Raw genomic sequence first — 12,125 nt, 5'->3', positions numbered from 1 at the left:
TAAGCCACGAGCACTTCCTAGCCGAGCGGTGTTATGTCAACACAATGAAAGCAGATGAGGCACAATGTTTGGTTCAGCTTCAGACTCTGCCGAAGTCACATCTGCACTTCACTGCTGTGTTCAATAATAAATCAAATGTAAGTTCAAGTTATCTTAAGGGTACATCAAGAAAAGGAGTAAAGCGTTGTTAGGTTAGCGAGAACAAAAGAGCAACTAAATTATGTTTTAAAGAATTCGCACTGAGCATCGCACGCTTGCAGAGGTTCAAGCAACGCCAGTGCTAATAAAATAAAGAAAAACAAATTCTGAGCCATACATTCAACAAACGAGAATAAATGTGTATGATACACGATACGGGGCCCAACGTGGTCAGAAGCAGAACTGCCTAATATGGGAAGATGGAGCTCTGAGAGGCATTTACAGAAGAGACTGTGACTCCTGCTTCCTGTCAAACGCCTAATGGAGCCTCGCAGCAACGTAATCCCGTTTGAAACATAAAAGCCTCAGAAATGAGGCCAGTCTGTTGTGTATGACTATGCAGTCAGAAACAAAGACCAGTAAAGCAAAGTTACGGCTTCGTCGCAGGAGGGATTTGCTCGTCGTCCTCAGGAACAGGACTAGACAAAATCACTGACTCTGTACTTTTCTGAAATAGGCATAGCCATCTTTGTATTTGCAATATTCCAATTACAACAAGCTAAACACAAATCAATAATGTCAACTTCTGAAGTAACAACAATTACAGATACACATCCGAATATGTTGTGGGTACGAGCATCAAATCTCTCACCTATCCTGAGATCTCCTGGATAGGATTTCGTCTGTCTTGCGGTGGTGTGTAACTGTACTGGCTGGGCTACAGGAAACACGGGTTTCGGAGTTGTGTAATCCATTGCTTGGTGAAGAGTCCCTGTGGTTCCTATTAGCGTCGTACTCAAAGGTGCGTTTGGGTTTGGGCAGGGGGTTGACAGGGGTGCCCGGCGGACCCTGTGCAGAGGGCAACTCTGGACCCAGGGACTGGACCGAGCTCACACTGAACCTCTGCCGGAACTTGGAGAATTTTTCCAGCCCAGGACTCGTGTCTGGCTCGGTGGCAACAGAGCACACACTGCTTCTCTTGCTGCCACAGGTGCTGTCCAGGTCGTCCATCCCACCGATGGTGAAGGACTTCTGACGCACTGTCTCCAGCCCATAGCAGTTGCTAAGATACGGTGGGGGGGCGGAGGACGGCCCCTCCTTCAGGGCCTGCTCGATCTTCTGTATCCGGCTCAAAACGGCAGACGTCTCCTTGCGAGCGGACAGAGAACGCAGGAAGATGCTCTCTGCTTTCACGGTCCTCTTCTCTCTCTCTCTCTTCTGGAAGCGTCCGAGGCACTCGCGATCCGAAGCCCCGTCCTCCTCCTCCGTCTCGGCATACGAGCACTCGGACAACGCCGTGCTCATGCGCCGAGCACCCTTGAAGTCGAAGGTCTTTTCGCTGCAAGGAGAGGTCAAGAGTCCGGGGCGGCCTTCGCCCGCGGTGCCTGACCTCTTCTCCAAGCACAGACTCATCCTGGACTCGGCCTCCTTACGGCATTCCCATTCTGAGATCTTCTTCCGTATGGAGGCGGCCGGGGAGCTGGGCCCGCTGAGGCTGTGTGAGTGACTGCGCTTGTGACTGAGGTTGGTGGCAGGAGCTAAGGAGCGCGTACTCCAGCTGAGAGGCTCTGGGCCCTGGCCCGCTCCCTCCTGGGGCTGGTTCTCCTTCTGCTCCTGGTCTCCTGAGGTACCCGTGTAGAGCGTAAGCTTCTTATCCAGGCAGCCGATGCTCTTGGCCTTGCTGAGCCTGCTGTGGGAGTCGAGCTCGGCCAGGAGTCTGGAGCCACTGCGCAGGCTGGTCGTCTTACAGCTCCAGTTCCTCTGAGATTGGAACTTCCTGTCAGCTTTGGTGTATCTGCCCTGCAGACTGGCGTGGTCGGTGTCGTTGAGCGGAGAGTGACGCGGCTCTTTCACTGCGGGAACAATGGGAGGTGGAGACACTGACTGGCACCTGAAACGACAGCAACAAACACAGCGCAGTCAGCATCTCCCCGCAGCGGCTTTCCACCTATTACACAACCCGACAGCTCCCACGTTCCTCCGCCAGTGTGCGCTGAGAAAGCAGGCGTGGAATGCAGACCGTTACCCAAAGGTGCCCTCCACCTGCCAGTGAGGTCATCCGTACAGGCAAGAGAAAACAACTCCACAGAGGAAGAGGAAGGAGACGACGTTCTAAAACATGGATATGTGTTTCAAATAAATAGTCAAGAGTTGGCCTCACCACAGGTTTGGTGGAAAGTACCACAGCAGTTTGACATAAGTTTGGCAAAATCAAATCCCTTGTCATGCCAAAACAAACACTGCGCAGTAAGTCGCATGTGTGGAATTTTCCACATGATTAAAATGATTTGGGCGAATTTATATGGACCTCACACACAAAAGCCACAGGAAACCATCAAACATAAAGGCTAAAAATGAATCTTCCCTCACCGGCGCACAGACACTCCTCTGTTGTCCCGTGTTCTTACAGTTTTACAGACTACCTGAGACAGACTACCTGAGACAGTCTAGAGGCTCCCTGTCTGTCTGTTCACTACAGAGACGCTACTCTCTGCTGAGCAATGGCATTAGGACTCCGATTAACTCATCTAGCCTCGGCACAGATACGAGCACACCCTCCTTTCAAAACCTCCAGCGATTTGCTCATGAGAGTCGCGGCACTGAGACTCCTCACTGAAATCTGAGGACGCCAGATCTGATGTCACATCGGTGGTTAGAATAACAAGTGAAAGCTGGGTGTGATCCAGAGTGCAGGTTGGGACAGAACCCTCACCACCTCCGTCCTTCAGGGAGGAGGACTGTGGCTGCACCTGGGGCCCTGAGGCTCTCTGATGACGCCAGCACCCGGGTTTACTCAACACCACACCACTTGGTGTGAACACCGCACACAACCCACAGTCTAATAGTCTTCTACCTGATGATCATATAAACGCAGAACACATTATTCATTCTCTGATCGCTGGTTTAGCACGTGTGGACGTCCAGGGCTCCTGTTCGTGACAACTGTCATATTCCTGTTACTCTTCATCAGGAGGAATATTCATCACACGTTAATAAACCCAAGTGCAGTCTGTATTCACGTTTGCCAATGACGATCTAAAAAACTTGTTTTTTTTCCAAAAACATTCTCAAAAATCTTTAGCGGCTTTGCCGGTTAAGTAATCTGGGCTGGAGTCCTCTTACAACATGCTGGCCATCTTCTTCTTCAATTTGATCCCTTGTTTCTGTTCTTGTCTTAAAGCGTCACATCAAAACATCTAAATCTACAAGTAGCATTTCCACTGAGTCAGCACACAGTAAAGGGAGTTACAAGGGCTCAGTGGTTCTGTTCATAGTTCAGTCCAACACACGGGACACCAGAGCCTCTCAGAAGTAGGTCTCCTTGTAGGTCACACTTGTAGACAGACAAAAAGGGTCAGAACCAGAACAATGCAGAACCATTAAAAACAGCATGCAGAAACGTAGTCAAAATACAATCCAAAGTAAAAAAAACATAGTAACAATATCCAGGTAGCCAAAACAGTAGGGTTATCCAAAACACAAAAAGAGATACAAAAATAGGTCAAACCCAGAACCACTGATGCACAGATAAAAGATTCTGTAGGCAGAGCCAGAACCACAGATATAAGGTTCTGTAGGCTGAACCAGAACCACTGAGGCACAGATATAAGGTTCTGTAGGCTTTCCCACAGGTTACCAATACCTCATAATGAAAGAGGGGTAAAAACATGGCTTATATATGAAGACTGATTGCAGATCTTAGGTGTCCTTAATATTCAGGGGAGAAGGATTGGAGGTGCTGAAGCAAAGGATTATGGGGGTTGGAGTCCCTCCGGTTGTGTCACGTAACACACTGTACTGTCTTCTTAAGATATCCTGAGACTGGGTGGCTATTCTTGAGGACTAACTGTAAACTATAAAAATTAATCTCCGGTTCAAAAAGCAATTATTTTGTTCCACGTAAAGAGGCGCATAAATCACCAGCTCAGACAAATACGGAAGGAAAGATTCAGAGAGGAGATCCTGTAATCAGCTCCGCTACTGACATAAACATTTCTGCAAGCATGACTTCCAAATGCCTCAGCTGTCTAAGGCTATCACTTTATCTCTGGGAAACTGCCCCCAACTCCTGACCACATCTGGGCCCGGACTCCAGCACGACTGACCCTGCTCTCTGGGTGAAGGACGGCCCTGTCTCTCCATCTCGCTGTCAGCATGATCCTAGCCAATCACAGCCAGGTATTTGCTCACGTGTAATTAATCTACAACTTACTGCTGTCTTCCAAACATGTTCAGGTGTGCTGTAATGTGAAGCCACACACCTGATACGTCTGAGAGGAAACGTGTGGTACTGGGTTGGGAGGAAGACCTCGTAGGATAGCTAAGACTAAACAGAGGGAATAATGACTTTAAAAAATGCAAATATCAGAATAATATCATGGGAATATAACCCCAAGCTTGGGGCATCTTGGGCCTGCAGGACTCCGAAAGTCATCAAACATTATGTCAACATCCAACATTGATATTGCTACATGCTCCTTTAAACAAAGCGAACACGCTGGGTCCAGAATCCTGTCGAGGATCCCACAGTGAATTTGTGTCTGTGGTCCGAGGTGGGTCTCTGGAAGCATGACTCGGTCCAGAGAAAGCAAGCCTGGCTCGGCCCACTCTGCGCCCCAGAGCCAGAGCCCTGCGGGGGGGCAGATGCTCTGAGCACAGTGCCAACACCGCTCTCACTCTTCTGGGTCTGGAGGGCCAATCTGACCACAACCCATTTCCTGTTTGAGGGCCCTGTCATAACGGAGGGCCTACAGAGCTCCACTAACACACATCAAAAGGTCCGAGAGCTAATGGGCCTCAACCCGATTCAACCCCCACAAATATGTGGACCTTTTGTCCAAGAGTGAGTTATTTTCTTATGCTTTTATTAACTTTCCCATGAAAATCAAGTATGGCTTACTTACCTTTGGACATCCGTATCCTGCATGAATCACCTACCTCAGCAAGACTCCTGTAAAGCTTTTAAAAGCTATGCAGCTTTTAAAAATTACATCAGCTCACATAAATTATTTCTATTTCTCATATAAAAATTTCTGATATTAAAGTCATTACAAAAAATCATCTCCTGTTCCACAGTGTTTTGTTGATAGCTCTTTTAGTCCTGGATGAGAACACTTCTGGTAAGTGAAGATTAATGAAGCTTGCATGATTCAGTTCTTGTATGATTCAGTTCTTGTGTGATTCAGGTCTTGTATGATTCAGGTCTTGTGTGATTCAGGTCTTGTGTGATTCAGGTCTTGTATGATTCAGTTCTTGTATGATTCAGTTCTTGTATGATTCAGGTCTTGTGTGATTCAGGTCTTGTGTGATTTAATGCTTAATCTTGCAGACTATCCCATTACACCTGGCACAGTAGCCAAAAACCTAGGCGTCATACTCGACTCCGACCTATCATTTGATAAATACATAGCTAATACTACTAGGATAGCTTTTCTACATCTCTGCAACATTGCCAAATTAAGAAATGCATTATCACAGGATGATGCAGAAAAATTGGTGCACGCCTTTGTTAGCTCTAGACTAGACTACTGCAATTCACTACTGTCAGGATGTTCAAATAGGAATCTAAATAAACTTCAAGTAGTTCAAAATGCCGCAGCTAGAGTTCTGACCAGAACTAGAAAATTTCAGCATATTAGACCAGTCCTATCAGCCCTGCATTGGCTCCCAGTTAAATTTCGTATTGATTTTAAAATTCTATTATTAGCATATAAAGCACTACACGGGCTTGCTCCTGAATACCTCCAGGAACTTATTTCCTACTATGAACCCCCACGTCAACTAAGATCACAGGGTGCTGGTCTGTTATTAGTTCCACAAATTAACAAGGTAACAGCAGGGGGAAGAGCCTTTTCTTATAAGGCCCCCCAGCTTTGGAATAATCTTCCTAAATGTGTCCAGGACTCTGACACAGTCACAATCTTTAAATCTAGGTTGAAAACCCACTTATTTAGTCCAGCGTTTGATAATTAATATCCTCCTTAGATAAAGGTACAGATCCAGGGGTTCATAGACGAAGGGTTTTATGGTAGACTGGGGTGCTGGTGCTGTCATCCTGTCACTGCTCGTGGTCACTCAAGTTTGTTGACAGTGCAGTGGACGGATGCCATTGTCTCAGAATGCCCCCAAGCCTATGTTACCTTCTGGTTCTGCCTTTTTTTTTTAACTAGGCTGTAATAATTTAACTTAGTGCCGGAGTTGCTGCCACACTCCAGAAATGTTTATAATTTTACCTGTCCTGTATATGTCCTCATACAGAGCTAATTTTCCCTGTTTCATTTCTCCACATGGCTGCCCGCCTGCTTGAGGAATAATGAGATGAGGAGAGACAAGCGATCCATCCTGGCCGGCCACCTCCTGCCTAACCGGATGCCTACACCATGATGGACATTATTACATCTTTTTCGGTCTAAATGGACATTATTGCATCTTTTACATTCTGTCTACATTCTGTCTATATTGTTGTTGTTGTCATGGTGACCGGTGTCGGCCAGAGGAGGATGGGCTCCCCCCCTGAGTCTTGGTTCCTCTCAAGGTTTCTTCCTCATGCAAAAAACTAGGGAGTTTTTCCTTGCCACTGTCGCCTTTGGCTTGCTCACTGGGGGCTAGGACTCGGCACTTGTAAAGCTGCTTTGTGACAACAACTGTTGTAAAAAGCGCTATATAAATAAAATTTGATTGATTGATTGATTGATTGATTGTGTGATTCAGTTCTTGTATGATTCAGTTCTTGTATGATTCAGGTCTTGTGTGATTCAGTTCTTGTATGATTCAGTTCTTGTATGATTCAGTTCTTGTATGATTCAGGTCTTGTGTGATTCAGTTCTTGTATGATTCAGGTCTTGTATGATTCAGTTCTTGTGTGATTCAGTTCTTGTGTGATTCAGGTCTTGGTTCCTGCTCATACCTGCTTTTGCTGAGAATGATGATACTCCACATGACTGTAGATTTTAATTTGAATGACAATCTATTACAAACATCCCCATAATAACAAACACTATTGGGCAGCCTCATGAAAACACCGCAGAAGCAGGTCTGGTTCTGGCTTTGCTGGATCAGAACCACAGTGCTGGACCTACACTAGATTCACAGTCTTGAAATTCAGAAAAGGAAAAGTTCATATGGATGGTTTCAGTTCCACTGTTGTCTTCTCAGTTAGAGCAGGAAAATGTCTCAGCATGTTTGCTCAAACATGGTTATGCCCAGAGGACAGATTCTATTTGAACAGGTGCCTATTCTAGGACAAAAGAGACAGAATCATTTTGTCTGCCACAGCATGCTGTATTTAGGAGAGACTTGGGCTGTATGATTGTGCTTCATGGAGTTTACAGTTGTCCTAGAGCACAGTTAAATGGCTTTGATACCACCCGTAACCTTTGGGTGCAAATTACACTCATGCACCTAATCACCAAAGTGCTTTAACCTATTTTCAATGAACTGCTTTGCCAGATTTTATTAACCATGGTACAATACTGGAGTATATCCATCACACGAAACCTGCACTGCCAGGGATTACCGCAGAGTTTGAAACAGGGCCATCTGTGAATGCACTGCAACACTTGATGACTAGGAGAAAATGTATTAGAAGGTGTATTAGAAGATGTATCAGAAGATGTATTAGAAGATGTATTAGAAGGTATATTAGAAGATATATTAGATGTATTAGAAGGTGTATTAGAAGATATATTAGAAGATGTATTAGAATGTGTATTAGAAAATGTATCAGAAGATGTACGAGAGTCACTGTTATCCTCACCACTGTTTCCCACGCTGCTCTATTCTCTGACAATGATTCTAATTTGTGTGGCATACTGCACTCACCTGTCAGACTATAACACTCACCTGTCGGGCCATAACACTCACCTGTCGGGCTATAACACTCACCTGTCGGGCGTTGACACTCACCTGTCGGGCCATAACACTAACCTGTCGGGCGTTAACACTCACCTGTCGGGCTATAACACTTGCCTGTTGGCCAGTGTGGGTCTGTAACACTCACCTGTCGGGCGTTAACACTCACCTGTCAGGCCATAACACTCACCTGTTGGGCGTTAACACTCACCTGTCGGGCTATAACACTCACCTGTCGGGCGTTAACACTCACCTGTCGGGCTATAACACTCGTCTGTTGGCCAGTGTGGGTCTGTAACACTCACCTGTCGGGCGTTAACACTCACCTGTCGGGCTATAACACTCACCTGTCGGGCGTTAACACTCACCTGTCGGGCGTTAACACTCACCTGTCGGGCTATAACACTCGTCTGTTGGCCAGTGTGGGTCTGTAACACTCACCTGTCGGGCTATAACACTCGCCTGTTGGCCAGTGTGGGTCTGTAACACTCACCTGTCGGGCGTTAACACTCACCTGTCGGGCGTTAACACTCACCTGTCGGGCTATAACACTCGTCTGTTGGCCAGTGTGGGTCTGTAACACTCACCTGTCGGGCTATAACACTCGCCTGTTGGCCAGTGTGGGTCTGTAACACTCACCTGTCGGGCTATAACACTCGCCTGTTGGCCAGTGTGGGTCTGTAACACTCACCTGTCGGGGATCTCAGGTGGGCCTTTAGTCTCTCCTGCACCTGCTCTGGCTGCAGCCTTTGAGGTCTTGTTGGCTGTCATCACCTCCTGTGAGCTGCCCACTCTGACAGACCAAAACACACACAATGTCAGAACAGTCACATGATATCAGAACAGTCACCTAAATGATCATCATGATCATTTTGTAGAGTCTATCCTCAAGTCTATTCAGACTTACTGCTAAGTTGTAGTACATGCAAAATAAGCAACAACATTACAAGGATATGACATCATTACAAGAATATGACATTGTTATGGATATGGAATTATTATATGAATATGACATCATATGTGGATATGGCATAATTATATGAATATGACATCATGTATGGATATTACATTATAATATGAATATGACATCATATCTGGATGTGACATCATGCATGATATGGCATTATTATATGAAAATGACATCACATATGGATGTGACGTCATGTATGGATATGGCATTATAATATGAATATGACATCATATGTGGATATGACATCATGTATGGATATGGCATTATTATTTGAATATGACATCATATGTGGAAATGACATCATGTATGGATATGGCATCATCTTGTATTATTCTCTGTTCATACCTCCCTGTCTTAATGAAGTCCATAATCTAACATTAAACTTGTATGGAATATTTTAAAAAGATACAAATCAGACATATCAGAAAACATTCCCAAGTGTGACCTGTGGTGCTCACAAGATCAAGAATACAAAAGAAGATCATTAAAATCTAGATATGGAGCTCTAACGCAGTAATGCCATTTCTGATATTAAACCATAACTACATTGACCAGTACACAGGGAAGAAAGAGTCTGGGGGTTGTAGTTCTGACATGTATAATGATCAGTGTGCCTAATGAACTGCTTTTTACATTAATGAACCAAACAAACATTTGCACAAACCCACATGAAAAAAAGAGAGTATTCAAAAAGAGTAAACAGGACAACCCTAACACGTGTAAACACAGGACAACCCTAACACATGTAAACACAGGACAACCCTAACACATGTAAACACAGGACAACCCTAACACGTGTAAACACAGGACAATCCTAACACGTGTAAACACAGGACAATCCTAACACGTGTAAACACAGGACAACCCTAACACGTGTAAACACAGGACAATCCTAACAATGCAAACACTTTTAAATACAGGACAATCCCAACACATGTAAACACAGGACAATCCCAACACATGTAAACACAGGACACCGCCAACACGTGTAAACACAGGACAATCCCAACACATGTAAACACAGGACAATGCCAACACGTGTAAACACAGGACACTGACAACACATGTAAACACAGGACACCGCCAACACGTGTAAACACAGGACACTGCCAACACATGTAAACACAGGACACTGCCAACACGTGTAAACACAGGACAATGCCAAAACATGTAAACACAGGACACTGCCAACACATGTAAACACAGGACACCGCCAACACGTGTAAACACAGGACAATCCCAACACATGTAAACACAGGACACTGCCAACACTTGTAAACACAGGACAATGCCAACACATGTAAACACAGGACACTGCCAACACATGTAAACACAGGACACTGCCAACATGTGTAAACACAAGACAATGCCAACACATGTAAACACAGGACAATCCCAACACGTGTAAACACAGGACAATGCCAACACGTGTAAACACAGGACAATGCCAACACGTGTAAATACAGGACAATGCCAACACAAGACACTGCCAACACATGTAAACACAGGACAATCCCAACACGTGTAAACACAGGACAATGCCAACACATGTAAACACAGGACAATCCCAACACGTGTAAACACAGGACAATGCCAACACATGTAAACACAGGACACCGCCAACACGTGTAAACACAGGACAATCCTAACACATGTAAACACAGGACAATGCAAACACTTTTAAATATAGGACAATCCCAACAAATGTAAACACAGGACAATGCAAACACTTTTAAATACAGGACAATCCCAACACATGTAAACACAGGACACTGCAAATACTTTTAAATACAGGACAATCCCAACACATGTAAACACAGGACACTGCAAACACTTTTAAATACAGGACAATCCCAACACATGCAACACAGAACAACAAGCACACTCATCTGAACTCCATCTCATCTGTACCTTTGGACTTATGATTAAAATAATTTTTTTTTCTGACCTTAGTTTTATAAGCTGTACAGAAACATTATTGCTTCTGCGTTTGTACGCCGGTCACAACGCCGCTCACTGACGCCATCACACAGGCAGCCAGCGCAGTACATCTGGGATTCCTGTGCACCATTTGGCACCAGCATAGCCCAAGAGACACCACACCACAGTGACTAGTAGACAACACTTGGCTTCCCTCCCATCAGTGTGTAGGGCAGAGAACAGGACGTCTGAGCAGAGAACAGGACGTCTGAGCAGAGAACAGGACGTCTGCATACCACAACACCACCTCCCTGTCCTGAGACTTTTTGATGCCACACTCAAGAACCAATACATTGGTTTATGAGGAGATCTGTGTGAGATTGATTCTAATAGGTGCTGTGGCTGCTTTGTTTACAGGAAGTAGCTTTGAAGTAGTGAGACAGCGTGAGGACGCTGGACGCTGTGCGGGACACAGAGGACGGGAGCAACAACATTCCTCCTGTCAGCCATTTCCTGTTTCACAGCACTGTGAGATGAACGTGTATCTTCAGTTTGAGTCTACGCTGAGGTCTGCTCTGGTCTGACCACCCCAGACCTAATCACTCCCTGTTCGTCTTTAGCTCTTCCCCAGAGGAAGGCGCCCCTTACAGTCTGTTGTGTCATAGGAATTAAGGGACCACCTAAAACTCCATAAAAGTGTCCCGGCTCCCTGGTGTAATCGATCACATCAAACAAAAGATGAGTTTTTGTTTACAGCTTTATAACCTAAAGTCAGAAGTACTCCGACACGTGCCTGCCTCCCCACAGGGTAGATGGAGGTTGCTTTGACTGATGTCTTTGCTTAAAATATTACTTGTTTGCCAAGATGCTGCTGTCATTGGCTCCTCATATTTTATGTAATTCTAACTACTCTGCATTAAATTGGATTACTTATAAAATATTTAATTTTTAAAAGTTCTTACTAGAGTGTTCTAAGTTTGTCAGCACTGAATAAACACAGTTCAAATGGACTGAAATAGCACCGAAAATATTCAAGGATTCTAATTTACAGACCCTGCAAAATAATGATTAATCTGTATAACATCACCTAAAAATAAATATCCTCTGTTCTGTGTCGCGGGTGTTTCAAACATATTTGCCTAAAACCTCAGTTGGAATCTTTTTTCCCAGTGAATCTGAATATTTTTGTTAATCTGTTGAAGGATGAACAGCTGTGAAAATATAGTCCACCGAGCTGAGAAATATA

At 44.9% G+C, this 12,125-nt stretch overlaps 1 protein-coding gene across 4 annotated transcripts in view; it reads right to left on the bottom strand.

Moving 5' to 3' along the window:
* Window positions 1-12,125, bottom strand: part of dennd2b (DENN domain containing 2B) — a 49,956-nt gene that overhangs the window by 24,801 nt on the left and 13,030 nt on the right. For 2 of the 4 annotated variants that reach the window (XM_077023950.1, XM_077023949.1), the window contains exons 2-3: window positions 8,681-8,782; window positions 791-2,029 (exon numbers count right to left, since the gene is read on the bottom strand). In XM_077023950.1, coding sequence (XP_076880065.1) covers window positions 791-2,029; window positions 8,681-8,760 — 1,319 coding nt within the window. In that variant the 5' untranslated portion in view covers window positions 8,761-8,782. The remainder of the gene's footprint in view (window positions 1-790; window positions 2,030-8,680; window positions 8,783-12,125) is intronic. The other 2 variants (XM_077023952.1, XM_077023951.1) reach the window with 1 other exon arrangement.

This window comes from Brachyhypopomus gauderio, chromosome 12 (genome assembly GCF_052324685.1).
Source record: "Brachyhypopomus gauderio isolate BG-103 chromosome 12, BGAUD_0.2, whole genome shotgun sequence".
NCBI lineage: Eukaryota > Metazoa > Chordata > Actinopteri > Gymnotiformes > Hypopomidae > Brachyhypopomus > Brachyhypopomus gauderio.
Note: the sequence above shows the minus strand (reverse complement) of the source record. Positions and strands in the feature narration are given on the sequence as shown.